Below are 17512 nucleotides of genomic sequence, written 5' to 3' on the forward strand. Positions count from 1 at the left end.
GGAAATTAAGGGAACACCTCTCACTTTTAACATGAGCATTGACGCCTGAGTGAGCATCTGTAGATGTGGTATCCTCACAGGCAAAAAGAAAAACACGCATCGTTGCCTTAGATAAATACAGCAAGCATCCAAGAGTAAAAGAAAGAAATCATATCCCTGAAAAATGCTTTCCCAGTCTGCCCACAGCCTTTATCCTTCTTAATTTTAAAACTAGTACTGGCCTCTGCCTGCTGGGAGGGCTCGAAATTTCAGAATAAACCTACCTGGTTACTCGGGACAATAGCAGCTGGATTCAGGTGCCATCTGACCTAGGGCTGTTCCAGGTGATATAGTTATTTTGAACCTTGTAGCTCGAGCTCCTGCCATGGTTTGGCTGAGGGAATAAATTCAGTTTTTGCTCTCACTTCCACCCTCCACTTCATTCCTCTCATTACTTGAAAGCATTTGTGAATTACTAGATCTGGTAATGAAAAAATAAATCCCAGGCAAAGCCCTTTTTTAGAAACATTTTTAAAGGTTTTTATTTTTATTTTTTAAATTATGAAAGTATGATAATGCATTTACAGGAGACTTGGAAAATCCAGAACAAAGTTACATGTAGTTTCTCTATATATTACAATTGTTGAGTAGATGAATTAAGATCTTTGGTTGGAGTTTCAATATCAAGCTCTCAAAAAATTAATAAAATGAATATATAGAAAAGTAGAAGAATATGGTAGATCTGAAAAGCACCATGAACCAATTCAACATAATTAAGATTTGTACACTTTTCACACAGAAGTAGGATACAAATTATATTCAAGTTCCCATAGACTATAAACTAAGAGACATTGGAAATATCCAGGGACATAAAACAAGGTGCAAAAATTTCATGGTCTGAACATGAAAGTCCCTTGAAATACCACCTTGGCATAGATAGGAAGGGAGTGATCACCAATGATAACAGGAAAACAGTTTATAATGCCTTGAGTGTCAGTGCCAACTCCTGTTTAAAAAGTAATTTTTAGTAAGCTAATTAACTTCATATCATAATACAAAAAAACCTCTTGGTTTGGTTCCAACATGATACAGTTTTCTGTGTCACCATTTTAGTAATAATCACATCTTTTGTATAGATTTTATGATCACCTGGACTTTCTTAGCTTGCTCAGTATTAAATGAAACTTTGTGGAGGGGGGTCTTGTTAGACCTCTAGTTCTTTCCTCTTTCTGCTGCCGTCAGCCCTGGCCTTCTGAAGTCAGCTCAGACCCCAGAGATGGGATCCCAGGATCCCAGCTGAGTAATCTGGCCATACTACTGTAAGGCCCCTCGCCTCCTGCCTCTCCATCGCAGCCTTCTGGCGAGATCCCAGTCCTGAACCACCAATGGTGTGCGGCTTGCACCCAGGTAGCAAGTGCTCCTGCAGAAAGTTTCACAGTGGGGCAAACTGATCTCAGATAAATTCAGTCTCATCACTCACCTCAGCTGACTCTAGGGACCATGTCCGAGGGTCTCCACCCACCTCACTGTCCCCAGCAGATGACCTCACTGCCCACTTCACTGAGGAGCTCAAACCCACATGCCTACTCTCAGACCCCTGCCTCACCTCTGCTGTCCCCATTACAGGAAAGCACATGTCCCTCCTTGGTCCCAGGCCACTTCTTCCTCCAATGCCTCTTAGCCCGTCCTGTCCCGCTTTCTGGGGAACCTTATTCATTAGTTATCAGTGACTCCTTCTCTCTCCCCTGGATCATTTCTCTTGACCTGGAAACATGCTCAAACTTCTGCCTTCTTAAAACAACCACAACCCGTGACGGATTCATGTTGATGTATAGCAAAACCAATATAATATTGTAAAGTAATTAGCCTCCAATTAAAATAAATACATTTAAATTTTAAAAAAAACACACACACACAACCACAGCATCAGCAACAAGCTTTTTCTGGCTCCCATGTACCTCTGTAGCTACAATCCTATTTTTTCATAGCCAAACCTTTCAGAAAGGTGGTTTGCACTCAGGGTCTCCGTTTCTTCCCTTCTCTTTCCTTCGTCTACCTGCTGCAGACTGACTTCCGCCCCGTCAGCTCACCCACACAGCTCTCACTAATGACCTGCTTGCCATTGAATCCAGTGCAGCAGTTCCCATTGACCTCATGGATGTCTCAGTAACTCTTCATTCTGTTGACTGCGCCCTCCTCCATGAAACACCCCTTCCCACTGGCTCTCACACCACCATATCGTGGTTTTTCTTCTACTTCTGACAGCCCAGGTCATCTATTGATGTGTAAATGCTGAAGTTGCTCAAGACCCATCCCTCCTCACTGTGTATTCTATTCAAGAATAATCTGATGGTTGCCCTGCATTTATACCATCTGTAACATGACTGATATTCACCAAATAATTGTCTGCAGCCAAGCCCTCTGCTCAGGGCTCTAGGCAAGGCATCTGAATGTCTCTATGATATTTCCACTCAGATCCTTCAAAGGCATCATAAGCCTCCATTCATAATCTTCGTGATCTTGATGACTGCATTTTTGAATGAACCTCTGCCCATGCCATCTGCTCAGAAACCCGGGAGCCACCCTCACAGCACCGCTCTCCATTCCCCTCTGTCTAAAACACTTAATCCTAGATGCTTCCTTATCAGCCCACTTCTCCCCATCTCTGCTGCTCTGAGAGGTCAGCCCTCCCACCTGGATCCTTAGAGATGCCTCCTGTCCCCTGGCCTGCCCCTGTGCTCTGGGTCTCCTCCCTCCTTCCCCACTGGGACCACAGTAATCGATTCTCAGTGACATTCTGGCCACCTCAGCCCCTCCTCAAACCTGATTTCAAATTGCCTCCTTGGCGTTCTTAAGATAAAAAGCCAGTGTCCTGATCACAGGTTGAGAGGGGCTGAAAACCCACTGGCCCTGCTTCCTCCCCAGCCCAATCACTCTCCTCTGTCCCCTAGCTCTCTGCCCTCCAGCCCCTGGTCCTCCCTTCCAGACCCAATGCAGCCGAACCCCTCCCCCTGGGGGCTTTGCCTGGATCCTTCTGCCCAGAAGGGAATGCCCTGGCCTCTGCTCTCCCCACCTACCACCGGCTCCCGCAATCTGCTGCCAGCCAGCTGCCTGGGCTCTGGGTCTCAGCTCAGATGCACCCCAATGGAGCGACCGCCCTTCACTCCACAGCCTCCTCCCCACTCCCAGCACCGCCACCCTCCTCCCTTCACTGGCCTTGTCAGGGGTTGACCATGACTCCTGCCCTCCCCATGAGGTTGTCAGCTCCAGGAGAACAGAGTCTGGGACCACCTTATCCATCACTGGATCCCCAGCCCAGAGCAGGCTCCCCCTGGGAAAATCCTTACTACTGAGCCTGTAGGTTCCGCTTGCAAAATAACCCAATACAGTTTTGATGGCTGTATCAGATTCGAAAATCTTAATTCTGGATTGAAATGCAGAAGGGCCAGCTGTTGTTTTAAACTGATAACTGACCCAACCCACAGTGAAGATGTAAGATGTACAATAAGTGTTGGACCGCATGGCATCAAGCTAGTAACAGCACAGGGGAGGCTGACAAAACCATCACTCTGGCCTTGGACTGCTCTGGGCCGAATGTCTCCTGCCGCCTCTGCCCAACTCTAGCCCACTCTGCTGCTCCTTCTGGTCCTTTCCATACCTCCCCCTCCCTTTTCCTTCACGTCCAGATCTCCTCGCTCGGGTCTGCTCACCTGGCCGTCCTGATGGCGCCACCAGGAGCCTTCCTGCACTTGGCAGAGGAGGGGTTCGTCTTCACATATTCATTTTCCCTCCAGCATGTTCTCAGTCTCTAAACACTGCCATCTTCACTAACACCGTAGGTTTGTGTATGTCGAATGTGAAGCCTGCTGCAGACATACTAGTCTGTTTGCACGTTAGGGCCCCTGAGAGGTCTTTGATTAGTTAGAGAAGTAAATGGGCATCTCGGCCACATAACAAAACTCAATCTTCTGTTCCAAAAACAATAGGGCCTTAACAAGGTTTTGCCCAGCTGGTCTTTGCCATCCTTCAGTTAATACGACTTCACTTTCACTTTTCACTTTCATGCATTGGAGAAGGAAATGGCAACCTACTCCAGTGTTCTTGCCTGGAGAATCCCAGGGACGGTGGAGCCTGGTGGGCTGCCGTCTGTGGGGTCGCACAGAGCCAGATAGGACTGAAGCGACTTAGCAGCAGCAGCAGCAGCAGCAGTTAATACAGAACATTTGTTCCCCTGGGAAGCAGCAGGCATGGAGACAGTCACGGGCATCTTTTCTTCCATCAGTGGGCTCCACTGTATCCTCAGTGAGTGTGAATGGACACTCACGTCATCCGTGCTCCGGGCAGCCAGGTCCTGCCCAGGCAGCCAGGCCACACAGCTCTGTCGTCTGCATTCCCCTGCGCACATCTCTAACAGGTTCTGTCGCATTTAGTGGTTTAAGAGCAACAGCCCCTGGCACACGTGTCAGTTTGTGAGATAAGCTGACCACCTCTGACGTCTGATACTTTTCTTTCATTCCAAAGTTCCTCTGGATTGCTCTGTTCCCTACAGCAATTGAATGCACGCATTTGATGAATCACGCTCATTCTCCAGCTTCTTTTTCAACTTTCTGTCACCAGTCATTGCTTGAGAATGCAGCGATCAGAGTATGCCTCCTATGGTCAGACTCACTTAGCAGCGGTATATTTCACAAGCCTATCCTTCCGTGGATGACTGGCTAAGAAGGTTGATGTAGCTCAGATACTTTCTCCCCTCCCCTATTTTCCTACCTCTGCATCCGCTATTCCTCAGGGCTCCTCCCAAGATGGGAACCCCAGGACTCTGCCCAGAGGCTGGACTGATTCCCTCATTTCTACAAGATGGGAAGTTAAGTAGTTTGATAAATTTGCTTTAGAGCCTGTACCATTCAATAGAGATTGACACTTTACTATTATTTCAGTCCCTGCTGACTTTGTATTTTTTTGACCTATGCCACATTTGTAAGTCGATATCTTAAATTTTGATTGTCTGGTTTTATAATTAACACTGGCGGCTTTCACAGCATGTTTAGCAGAGTCCACGTTATACGCGTAAATGGCCGTTTTTCTGTTGCCCATCGCTGGCCACTGTTCTGTCCTTTGTGGAAGGTCACTTAGGTCCACTGGCGTGGATTACATGTGCACCTGGAGGGGGCAAAACTCTTCTGTATCGTTTAGGGTCTGGAAGCCAAAGCTTCTGGCTAGTCTTTAGCAATAACGTTAACCAGGTGTGCAGTTGCCTTAAAAGAAACACTTAGTGGTGAACAGAGCAGAGTGGCCACGAGTCCTTCCAGTGCTTCCCAAACATCTGAGCCTGGATGCCCCAAGAGAAGTGTTGAGCGGTAGCCCCAGGTCCTGCTCTCCTCATCTGCAGTGCCAAGGCTTCTGCTCAGAGATCCATCTCAGTTGCGGGTGCAAGAGGTTGGGCTCGGCTTCTGTTAACTGGCTCCGTCCCCTCCCTGATGACTGTCTGTTTCCCCACCTCTCAGGTCGTTTTCGTAGCCATTCTACTTCACAGTCACCTGGAGTGCAGGGAGCCGCTGCTCATCCCCATCCTGTCCTTGTACATGGGCGCCCTCGTGCGCTGCACCACCCTGTGTCTGGGCTACTACAAGAACATCCACGACATCATCCCGGACAGGAGTGGACCGGAGCTGGGGGTAGGTCCTTAGACCCCGAGGAAGAGCCTGTCTGTATATCCAAGGGGACTACAGTTTGATCCTACCCCTGTGATTCAACGTATCAGCGTAACAGGCAGGTGCTCTGGGACGTCATATCCCAAGGTCAAGTGCTTGGTAACGTCCATGGGGATAAACAGCTGGAGAGCTGATGAACTCTAGAGATGGAAGAGAGACCTTAGAGGTGACTCTCCAGCCTTCTTATCTCCATACAAGAAGACTGAGTCACAGTGAGTCACGTCAGGCCCCAGCGGAGGCACAGTGTTGATGGTTCTTCTTACTCTGTGGTCAAAAGGAAGTCACTCTGTGATCAACAAAGATTTCAGGAGTCCTGGTACCACTGACCTCACATTTGTTTAATTTCACAGCAGGGATCCAGACTGGGTTTGGGCTTTCTGTCCTGGGTAAACACACTCATTCAGGTACCTTCTACAGAGAGAGTTGGGGAGGGTTTAGGTGACACCTAATTTCTAAATTTAAAATTTAGAAATTTTAAATATGGTCTGTGGCCTCAGTCAGCTTCATGTCCCATTTGGCTTAGTCACCAACACAGGAACAATATTCAGACAACACAGCACAGAGACCACAATGGGAATACAAGAGCCTCCCCTCTGAGGCTAAGGAAGAGAGGGATGTGGTCTCAGAAGCCCTCCTGATGGAGGCAGAGATTGGCCTGTGCCTCAAAAGGTGAATATGGTACAAACAAGGTATAATCTTACCCAGATGGCCACAGTGTTCTTTTCATCACCGGTGTAAACAGTATCCGATTTATGTGTATGCTAATCTTCTCTACCCTCTGATACCAACTGAGTTGGTATCTATCCAGCTATAAGGCAAATAGACATGACTTTGTATTTATATATAAATATAAATAGACCACTCTATCCCTGGGTCAGGAAGATCCCCTGGAGGAGGGCATGGCAACCCACTTCAGTTTTCTTGCCTGGAGAATCCCATGGAGAGAGGAGCCTGGCAGGCTATAGTCCATGGGGTCACAAGAGTCAGACATGACTGAAGCCACTTAGCATGCAAAGTGGTGTGTATATATGTACATGAATGTGTGTGTGTGGACACACACACACACACACATATATATATATGTATGTATATGTAGATATAGGGCTGCTCTGGTGGTTCAGACAATAACGAATCTGCCTGCAATGCAGGAGACCCAGGTTCGATCCCTGGGTCAGGAAGATCCTCTGGAGAAGGGAATGGCTACTCATTCCAGTATTCTTGCCTGGGAAATCTCATGGACAGAGGAGCCTAGTGAGCTACAGTCCATGGGGTTGCAAAGAGTCAGACATGACTGAATGACTAACAATTTCAATTTATATATATATATAAATTGAGTACATTACCACACTCTAACCCTGATCCCACCTTTGACCACATGTTACTTTTGTCATGTCAAAACAGTCCTTGTACTGACCACTCACCTTGATCTGAGGTCAGGCCATCAGTAGTATCAGATTGAGATATTTCCATCATGAGGACCACCACATCAGATTGGTCTTGATGGTAGCAATCCATCTTAACATTCAGCTGCTAGCAAAGCGAAATAAAGTGACTGGGATGGCTCCAGGATGCAACACTTACCTTTATGAAGACCCAAAACCAAAGTCACTTGATAAAAGCCAGGTGTTAAAGATAGTGCCTATCTTTGCTGTGGAATTTTTAATAAATAGCCTTTTCTTTACTGTGCTTTTATTTTGCTTATGGTTCTGAACACTTACATGACTTCTGTCAGAGCCTTGAGATTAGGAACGTCTGTCGTAGACTTATAAAGTGCCCAAATAATTAGGCTATTCATGACCACACTGATTCCAAAATAAATTACAATAATGTTTTACTTCTACGAGCTACCTCTTACCGACATGGCTTCTAGCCAGTCAGTTTTATGATATGAACAAGAACTTTTCCCACCTGTTTCTCAGGCTGTGAAGCTGGGTTCTGCTTGGGTTAGTGTTGCCCTGTTTAGACAATAGTGGTTTGAAGCCATCAAGCTTAAAGGCGTGTTTTGATTTCACGGGAGCTTGCCAGCTGTCTAAGTTCAATTCTAATAACACTGTACATTTTATTTTAATTCAACTTGGCTTGTCTACAGAGGCTTTTCCTACATTATTTTTAAGTATAGTGAATTGACTCATGATTGACATCAAAAGAAAAGGCTTTGACTCCGAATTATTTTTTTCTGTTCTCCTTCTCAAGTTCAGCGAACTTTATCCCATTTTGTTGATACAGGGAGATGCAACAATAAGAAAGATGCTGAGTTTCTGGTGGCCTCTGGCGCTCATCTTGGCCACACAGAGAATCAGTAGGCCCATTGTCAACCTCTTTGTTTCCCGGGACCTCGGCGGCAGTTCTGCAGCTACGGAGGTAAGGCCCCTTCTGGGAACATGGGTGCCCAAAGTCACCGTGTAACAAATGTGGGCGGGGAGGTGGCTGACAAATTTGTTTCCAGTTCCTCTTGAAAGCGAAGAAATTCTGTGATATTAAGTTCTATGATACCTTCATACAAGAAAGCATTGAGGATCTCCATCTGTGACTTAGAATGATGTGATTTTGTCTTTTTATGAATATGGAAACAGTGACAGACTTTATTTTCTTGCATTCCAAAATCACTGTGGACAGTGACTGCAGCCATGAAATTAAAAGACGCTTGCTCCTTGGAAGAAAAGCTATGACAAACCTAGACAGTGTAATAAAAAGCAGAGACATTACTTTGCCAACACAGGTCTGTATAATCAAAGCTATGATTTTTCCAGTAGTTGTATATGGATGTGAGAATTGGATCATACAGATGGCTGATCACCAAAGAATTGATGCTTTCGAACTGTGGTGCTGGAGAAGACTCTTGAGAGTCCCTTGGACTGCAAGAAGATCCAACCAGTCAATCCTAAAGGAGATCAACCCTGAATATTCATCGGAAGGACTGATGCTAAAGCTCCAATACTTTGGCCACCTGATGCAAAGAGCCGGCTCATGGGAAAAGACCCTGATGCTGGGAAAGATTGAGGGCAGGAGGAGAAGGGGAAGACAGAGGATGAGAGAGTTTGAGCAAACTCCTGGGAGATAGTGAAGGACAGAGAAGCCTGGCGGGCTGCAGTCCGTAGGGTCGCAAAAAGCCAGATGTGTCTAAGCGACTGAACGAGTATAATGAGTAGGGAGGAAGATATCTTATTCTTCCTTCTCTTTTACCACATGAAAAAACCGAGGTAAGGATGCAAAAGTAGCAAGAAGCTGGACTGTGTTAGAATCCAGGTTTTCTTTCTCCCACTCACTGGCCTTTCCATTTCCCTGCGGAGTCAGTGTGGAGCCTCTTCACTGCAGTCACAGAGGACGACGGGACTGGCCATGTGCAGAATCACCCAGCAGGCAAGGGCTGATGCTTCTGTGTTCCGCTGACCTCCCTCACCTGTCGCTGCTCCGTCTCCTGAATGTGCCACCCAACCTACCATGGCTTCTGCATCTTCAGCAACCTGCCCTCTTTCAAAGGAGGGTCTCCTCTATTCACTCACAGCTCAAGAAATTGATCTGGAAACTGGCAGCTCCTCCAGGGAGAGAGTCGAAACATTTTTAAAATATTTTTCCATCATGCCAGTATGGTATGAACAAATAGAAAGACTTTGTTTGTTTGCTCATCTGCTGCCTTCTGGGGGATTAATTCTGGCTCTGGGACTGCTGATCCTTCAGGAAGGCCAGTGGCCGCTCCCAAGGGCCTCCTGTTTACACAACTGCCCTTGCGTGCACTTTCAGCATGTCTCCAGGCCGGGGTCTCTTGCCAGGTTCCATGTCCCGGGAAGCAGCTCATGTTGGCCTGGAAAGAGAAGTACATAAATCACAAGCCGAATGCTTTCTCTTGTCTCCGTGGGTTCCTGGATTTTGTTTTCTTGACTCACAAATGTCCTTTGGGGTGGCTTCTGTAACATGGCATCTTTTTAACCTAATACTTTTGTTTCAGCTGTCCTGTAAAAAGTATGGGACACGCCCCATCCCCACCAATCACCTGTGTGCTAGAATTCCATCTTCCCCTAAAAATAAAAAGACAACCAAGATAATTTGTATGTTAAAATCATTTCTAAATGGACCTCAGTGCATAGAGACAGACCTCAGCATAGGGAGACAGAACTGACATGAATTAACCGTCTGCTTCTGATGGTGTTGGCACTTGCATACATCTCATTGACTCCCAACAGCTCTGTGCCATGGTTGTTGTTAGTCTCATGGTTTTTCTGGAGGAACAGAGAGGGGGCCTGAGAGGGTTCATGCTTCACACACACCTGGGAAGTGATGGAGTGATGCTGGAATCCAGATCTGCCTGATTCCACCACCTACTCCTCAGAGCAGTGTCTTCACCAGCTGAAGACCTACCTCACTCACATTCCTGGCATCAAAATGAAGGGTGACTGCAACCATGAAATTAAAAAACGCTTGCTCCCTGGAGGAAAAGCTATGACAAGCCCAGAAAGCATAGTAAAAATCAGAGACATCTCTTTGCCAGCTAAGGTCTGTATAGTCAAAGCTGTGGTTTTTCCAGTAGTCACGTACAGATAGGAGAGTGGGACCATAAAGAAGGCTGAGTGCCGAAGAATTGAAATGTGGTGTTGGAGAAGACACTTGAGAGTCCCTTGTACTGAAAGGAGATCAAACCAGTCCATCCTAAAGGAAACCAACCCTGAATATTCATTGGAAGGACTGATGCTGAAGCTGAAACTCCAATACTTTGGTCACCTGATGCAAAGAGTTGGCTCATTGTAAAAGACCCTGGTGCTGGGAAAGATTGAAGGCAGGGGAGGAGAAGGGGATGACAGAGGATGAGATGGTTGGATGGCGTCATCGGCTCGATGGACATGAATTTGAGCAAGCTCCAGGAGTTGGTGAAGGATAGGGAAGCCTGGCATGCTGCAGTCCGTGGGGTCACAAAGAGAGGAACGTGACTTAGAGACTGAACAACAACAAAGAAATGAAACTCTCCTATTCCTGTTTGGCTTCCTGTGAGAAGTATTAGTTGTCTCAAGTTAAACATAAGAATTGGGCTCTCCTGGGCTGAACGGACTGGAAGGGAGGTGAGTAGGGTGGCGCGTACCATAAAGCCATGGACAGGTGCACACCATCAGCTTCCCTGAAGGACGGTGTGGAGGCGGAGAGGTGGTCCCTGAGTGCTGAGTGTTCAGAGAGCAGGGGTGGAGCTCAGAATCGCATCTGGAGACTCAAGAATCCGGCTAGACTAGAGGGTTCCATTTGATTCTGTGAGAACCTGGAGGACCAGGGTTGAAATCTTGGCTTTTCAATCCATGATCGGGGCCTGGATAAATGTATCTAAAACAAGACGCATCCTCCTAGCCTCAGATGCACACCCTGGACCTGCTCAGCCTGCTCCCCAGGATGCAGGGGGCCTCTGCCCCTTCCTCCTGCTCCAGGGCCATCCCAAGGCTGGCCGTGCTGTCACCCGGGATGGAATAACTTGTCGGGGGACTGTAGCTGAGACGGCTCGCGCTGCCACGTGACAGGTGGCAGGCAGAGGCTGGAGATGCTCTCTGCGGATGCCTTGCTAACTGCCGGCTCTTCCTCTTGCAGGCTGTGGCAATTCTGACGGCCACATACCCCGTGGGTCACATGCCGTATGGCTGGTTGACGGAAATCCGTGCTGTCTACCCCGCTTTTGACAAGGTGAGAACCCCGAGCGGCGCGCGGCACGGTTTCCAAAACACTCTCTTTAAAATTAGCGTTTGAGAGACAGCGATCTCCGGTGATGGACACCTCGCTGTCTCTCAGCCTCACCTCCCTCTGCAAGGTTGATGTAGCATTGGGGCTGGCGGAGGTAATTGTGGAACACGTCCCTCAGGAAATCACAGAGGTGAATTGATGCTTGCCTTGATGTGGCTCCCAGGACGTGTCTCCAAACTGGTCCTCACTTCTAGGTTACTTCTGTTGAGAAATTATTTGCAAAAGGAAAATGATGCTCTCAAAAAAATTAATATATTGTTTTTGTTTCTGTGGTTAGTTACTTTTTGTTTTTTGCGTTTTTACTGACCTCATAGCTGATGTGAAGGTACAGAGAGTTGTGTGCTTGAGTTCATAAGCTTATGGCTTTCTTTCGAGGGGGTACATGCACACCCTGGGTCCAGGCTGGTTCAGTTCAGTTGCTCAGTCATGTCTGACTCTTTGTGACCCCATGGACTGCAGCACTCCAGGCTTTCCTGTCCATCACCAACGCCTGGAAGTTACTCAGACTCATCTCTATTGAGTCAGTGATGCCATCCAACCATCTCCTCCTCTGTCCTCCCCTTCTCTTCCTGTCTTCAATCTTTCCCAGCATCAGGGTCTTTTCCAGTGAGTCAGTTCTTCACATCAGGTGACCAAAGGACTGGAGTTTCAGCTTCAGTATCAGTCCTTCCAATGAATATTCAGGACTGGGATGTACTTATTCTAGCTGAAAGCTTCTGCTGACATTGCAGGGAGGCACATAAGTCTTCAGATCTGTAACCTGAGACCAGGTCAACACTGACCTGCAGATCATTTGAGAAATGCCTTTTTCATTCAAGCATAATTATTTAAACTTTCAACCTAAAGCAAATAAGTAGAAAAAGAGACCCCTCCCCCAAAAGATTGTATGTAATGTTTTTAAATGAAAAAATAGGAAAAAAGCAAACAACGTACCCCTTGTACTCATAATAGCAACTGTTTGGATTTCTGTAGAACTAGCTCAGAGTCATTGCTGACATCATTTTAATCTGGTCCCAAAAGATCCCTGAGAGGTGACGAGAGGAAGTCTGTTCACCAGCGTCCCCAGCAGATTACCTGCCTCTCTCCCCCCACCCATAATCAGTCATCTGTGAGTAGCAGCTCCCTTCCAGGCAAGTCAGGGATCACCCCCACACAGCCACACATGAGAGAGGGAGGCTCTTGTTCAGAACTCTTTACAGGGTTGGAACTTCCCCAGTAAACAATGAGCTGGACGCTCCACCACTTGCCAACATTCACTTGGAGCATCAGAATACAGAGTGTGTCCTAAAAAATGCCTTTGATGCCTGCTTCCCAGCCCTTTGAGAGTGGACTTCAGAAGGTCTGAGTCACGTGCAGCAGACAGCTATGTTGGACTGGGTTTAAGCCAATCTATGGAGGGAAATCAGTATTCTCATGTCAAGGAACATGTGTATAGAAGTAAGTCCTCGAAAACCAAGATGGATATAAGTCTTCTTGCCAAATGTTTAGCTCTTAGAGAATAAGACTATATAATAAAATCCAATAGCAGGGTTCTACTTGTGTTCGAACCTCCTGGCTGTGAGCGTCTCATCTGAAATTGGTTTTGGCTACCTTGAAATGATTAAACTTAACAATACAGCCCTGTCCAATTTCGCTAAGAGCAGCCGAGTAAAACATTGTTTTATTCACGATCACAGAAGTTAGACGCTATGAAAAAAATCCCTTTAAGGAGCATCCCTCAAGCCCAATGCTGGAGGAAATCAGGATCCTTGTGAAACCTCCCCGTCGTCACCATGCATTCCACTGCACCACTCCAGCCATTCCCATGAATGCTGTCTATTCACCCAGATCTTAGACACCTCTGTGTGGACTTCCGGAATTTGCTGCATTGACAGTTAAAAATCCTTAGCCTGCTTGTGGGTTCCAGACTTAGAGATTTAACATTACTCGCATAACTTCTGATGTTTCTAGCTAAACAGGGAGATGGGAGAGTTTTCCACTCTTCCACATTCTCCCTAGTGTTCGGTTATCATCTTGCAAAAGACTGTGTCTCTGTGAAAAAGCCGACGGGGCGAGCAAGACGAGACACTGATGCTGAGCTAATGATACGTGCTGGTTTACTCCAACCATATTGGCAAACACATTTGCTGTCTTAAAAATCAAAGCACACTTGAGGGAGCTGGGGCCCGTGGCTGCTACCACAAGGGGGGAGAGGGCAGGCATGTGCATTTGGAAGAGGAGCCTCCTCCTCACCCAGCCCACCAGGGGACCACCCTCGTAGATCCCTGGGGGAGAGCAGATGAAGAGATGGCCCACGTGCTGTGATGGGCACTGTGCCAGCACAGCAGTCTGTTTTCCAGGAAAAGCAGGTGTGCTTTAGAGACCAGAGTGAAGAAAATGGAAACCCCTCCAGAGGTTTGCGCTGGCAGCACAAACAAGAAGGGCTTCCAGAGACTGTCTCAGCCTCTGATGGGAAGCACACATCAAAAGGTCTCTCGCAAGTGGGGCCTGTAACACCTCCGCTTGCACATCTGCCATTAGGCTGGTGTGCGAGCCAGGGGTTTGTCGTTTGTTTCCATGAGTCAACTCTGGGGCTCGGTGGATCTATAATGAGGCGGGTGTTGTTTTTCTCAGCTGCTGTTCATAGTCAGGGGCCGGACACACGACCCTCAATCAAGGTTTTGATTGAGTGGTAGGTACACTTAGCAATGACGCTGAGATGGCATCAGCCAGCCTCAGGGATGTGTCTGAGGGCCCCTACATCTGTGTGCTCACATTTCAATTTAATAAGGGCTGTTTGAGCATCTTCTCTACTTAAGAAAGATGGTGCTGAGTTGCAGGAGCTAAAGAGATGGATGAAACACCCAGTTCTTTATCTCAGGGAGCAAATGTGCCCCTCACAGGAATCTTGACATGTGCCCCCAGATACGATCTGGGGGCTCAGTTGCCCCCTGATGCAGGCTCAGTTGCCATCCTTGCCTGCAGAGCCCAAGGCGGTCGGACACTGCAGGAGGGGCTAGGGCCCTGAACTAGGTGGGTGGGCACCCAGCACCCCGAAGAGGGGACTGACTCCAGAGACACTGCTGGACAATTCAGTCCAGAACTCCCTCTGGTTAGCCATCATGTCCAAAAGCCTGACAGCTGTCTGAGAGAGACATCCAGTCACAGCCGTGTTCAAAGCTGTCCCTTGACATCTATGCTTCAGACGCGTCAAATCAAACAGAAATGAGATGCTCAGTAAGAAGCACAAGTGGTCAGCCCAGGATAACCCGGAGCCTTTTCTTGCCCCCCTAGAATAACCCCAGCAATAAACTGGTGAGCACGAGCAACACGGTCACGGCAGCCCACATCAAGAAGTTCACGTTCGTCTGCATGGCCTTGTCACTGACGGTAAGGACAGATGCACCTCCGCCCCCGCCTCTGTGTCTGGTTTTAGAAAAGAGGAAATTGCCATTTTAAAGGGAGAAGTCTTGTATTCCATAATGCAGTGCTATGCTGGGTAAGGTGACAGCCTCTCCTAGATATTTTCATCCCAAAATATAAACGACAGTTAATCAAGGATGGCGTTGGGGCTACGCTTCTCCTGGTGGCTCAGACAGTAAAGAATCTGCCTGCAGGCAAGAGACCTGGGTTCGATCCCTGGTTTGGGAAGATCCCCTGGAGAAAGCAAATGGCCATCAACTCCAGTGTTCTTGCCTGGAGAATTCCTTGGACAGAGGAGCCTGGCAGGCTACAGTCCATGGGGCTGCAAAGTATCAGACATGGACTAAGCAACTTTCACTTTCATCGAGTCTAAGAATAGAGGGTCAACTTCTGGCATTTCTGTAAGGGGCTTCTTCCTGCTGAAGAAAGGCAGGCTTCACCTCTCTTAATGATATTCTGTCTTACTGAATAATTTCTAGCCCATCTTTAAACACTCAGAGTCAACTATCTCTTTGCCAAATTTAATTGGTATGATTTGTTTCATGGGTAAAATTCCTTTCTTTGTGTGTTTACACTGCTCTATCCTTCCTATGGAGCCATCGTTCACCACACACTTACCAGGTACCTACAGAATCCGAAACCCCATGTTGTCTTCAAGGACAGAGGTGTGAACAAGAGTGGATAGTGCCTCCTTGTTCGCAGGGCCTGTCAGTGACGCTGCACAGCCTTAAATAAGCAGTACACACCCTTCCTTTATCAACTCACCTGGGCAGTTCAGATGTAGGAGATATGTTCAGAAAACATGAGAAAAAATTCCAAAATGCTCTATAATCCCAAGCACACAGTATATAATTTAAGGCTGTTTATAACATTTATCAACAGTAGCAAGAAAATAATGGCATTTATAAACAACTCCACATCATAGACTGTGCTCTGTGAGTTCTAAAGTTGGAGATGAGAAGAGGATAAGATGAAAGAGGGGTCTTTTGAATTCAGTTCCTTGTTTGTTGTGGTGGCTACATATTTAAGTCCTGTAGAAATTCTGCTTTTTTTACAGCATAAGGGAAAAACCGTAACAGAACTAGCTGAGTGTGTGCAGTTCCCATCATAAATGACTGATACCGAGGACATAAGACAAGAAGAGGTTTGGGGACAAGTGATGACAGGACCATTGTGAGCGTTGTCACTGGCCTTTATCACAAAAACCACTTAGCTAGATGAGCCCTAAGAGGGGTCCCTTAAAATCAAGTCTGATACACATTTTAAACCTCGCTTGGATTTTTTTTAAAAAAACATAGTTTAATATTTGATCCTTTGACCCAACACCTGAATAAACTCATCAAGGACAACACAAGGTCTGTAGCCCATCACCTAAGCCCTCTGACACTGGGTCCTGACTCGGCATCCTTGGCCACCCCATCACCCCAGCCCAGCCCTTCCTCTCTGTCCGTCCCCCATGAAACTGGGAAACTGCAAGGGGATGTCAGAAGCATATTCCAGGCCCCCTCCCCCGGGGTGGGAAGACCTCTGAGAGCACGCCTGCCTGAGTCAGGTAGGTCACCCCCGGCAACCCTGTTCTCCTGGTTGTATTATTTCTCCCTACAGTGTGCAAATTTTTCCATAGTTCCCTAAAACATTAGCAAAACACTGAACAACCTTGAAACCATTTAAAAGAGGATTTTAGGAAAAACAGAGAAGGTTTCTATTCCCGGAAAAGACTTCAGCTTTTGGAGCCTGTGTTAAGTGACTGAAAGTTGGTTCGGATGCCAGGGTCTGTGACTTGGACACCATCCAGCTCCAAGAGCTGGAAGCTTTGGGCTGTTGCTCACTCTGCGGTCAGGGTCTGGCTCCCCTGTCTCCTCTCACTCCATGTGGACCTCCTCCCTCAGTTATGGTCAAGTCTGACGGAGAACCTCAGCAGACTGAGTTTACGGATATTCCTTCCTTCCTTCAGTTCACAGGCAATACCCTATACTTCTGAAACAAAAGCAGCAAGTGTATTTTGAAGTGATAACCATGTAAAAGCTAGAAAAATGCTTCAATCTCCCACAGAGGTTATTTAATTTTTAGTTTTATTTCATTTTAGCTATTTAATTATTCTAATGCTACCATCTATGCATCCATGTTAAGTTGCTTCAGTTGTGTCCAACTCTTTGCAACCCTGACCCTATGAATTGTAGCTCACCAGGCTCCTCTGTCCATGGGATTTCCCAGGCAAGAATACTGGAGTGAGTTGCCATTTCCTTCTCCAGGGGATCTTCCTGACCCAGGGATCAAACCCGAGTCTCCTCCATTGGCAGGCGGATTCTTTACCACTGAGCTACCTGAGAAGCCCAGATTACAGCATAGGGTAAACCTGACTTTTAGAAAGGTCTTCCCAGGAGGCTTGGTGGTAAAGAATCTGCCTGCCAATGGGGTTGCAAAGAGTCGCACATGACTCAGCAACTTAGCAACAGCGAATACCTTTTATGCGCACTGGGAAACCAAAAAATCATGTGTCTCACTTTATTGCAATGTTCACTTTATGGTGATGGCCCGAAATAGTTCCAAGAGATGTCTATACATGTATTTAATAAGGCTTAAATTTTAAATAGTGCTTTACCGCAATATTCACTTTACTGGGGAAGTAAAAAGTGAAAGTGTGAAAGTGTTAGTCACTCAGTTGTGTCTGACTCTTTGTGACCCCATGGACTGTAGCCCACCATGCT

At 47.0% G+C, this 17512-nt stretch overlaps 1 protein-coding gene across 1 annotated transcript in view; it reads left to right on the plus strand.

Annotated features, from left to right (window-relative positions):
* ANKH (ANKH inorganic pyrophosphate transport regulator) overlaps positions 1 to 17512 on the plus strand; it is a 168726-nt gene that overhangs the window by 116422 nt on the left and 34792 nt on the right. Inside the window, exons 5-8 of the mRNA XM_027980157.3 lie at positions 5484 to 5654; positions 7917 to 8051; positions 11253 to 11345; positions 14676 to 14771. Coding sequence (XP_027835958.1) covers positions 5484 to 5654; positions 7917 to 8051; positions 11253 to 11345; positions 14676 to 14771 — 495 coding nt within the window. The remainder of the gene's footprint in view (positions 1 to 5483; positions 5655 to 7916; positions 8052 to 11252; positions 11346 to 14675; positions 14772 to 17512) is intronic.

The sequence above is a fragment of the Ovis aries genome, chromosome 16 (genome assembly GCF_016772045.2).
Source record: "Ovis aries strain OAR_USU_Benz2616 breed Rambouillet chromosome 16, ARS-UI_Ramb_v3.0, whole genome shotgun sequence".
In the NCBI taxonomy this organism is placed as follows: domain Eukaryota; kingdom Metazoa; phylum Chordata; class Mammalia; order Artiodactyla; family Bovidae; genus Ovis; species Ovis aries.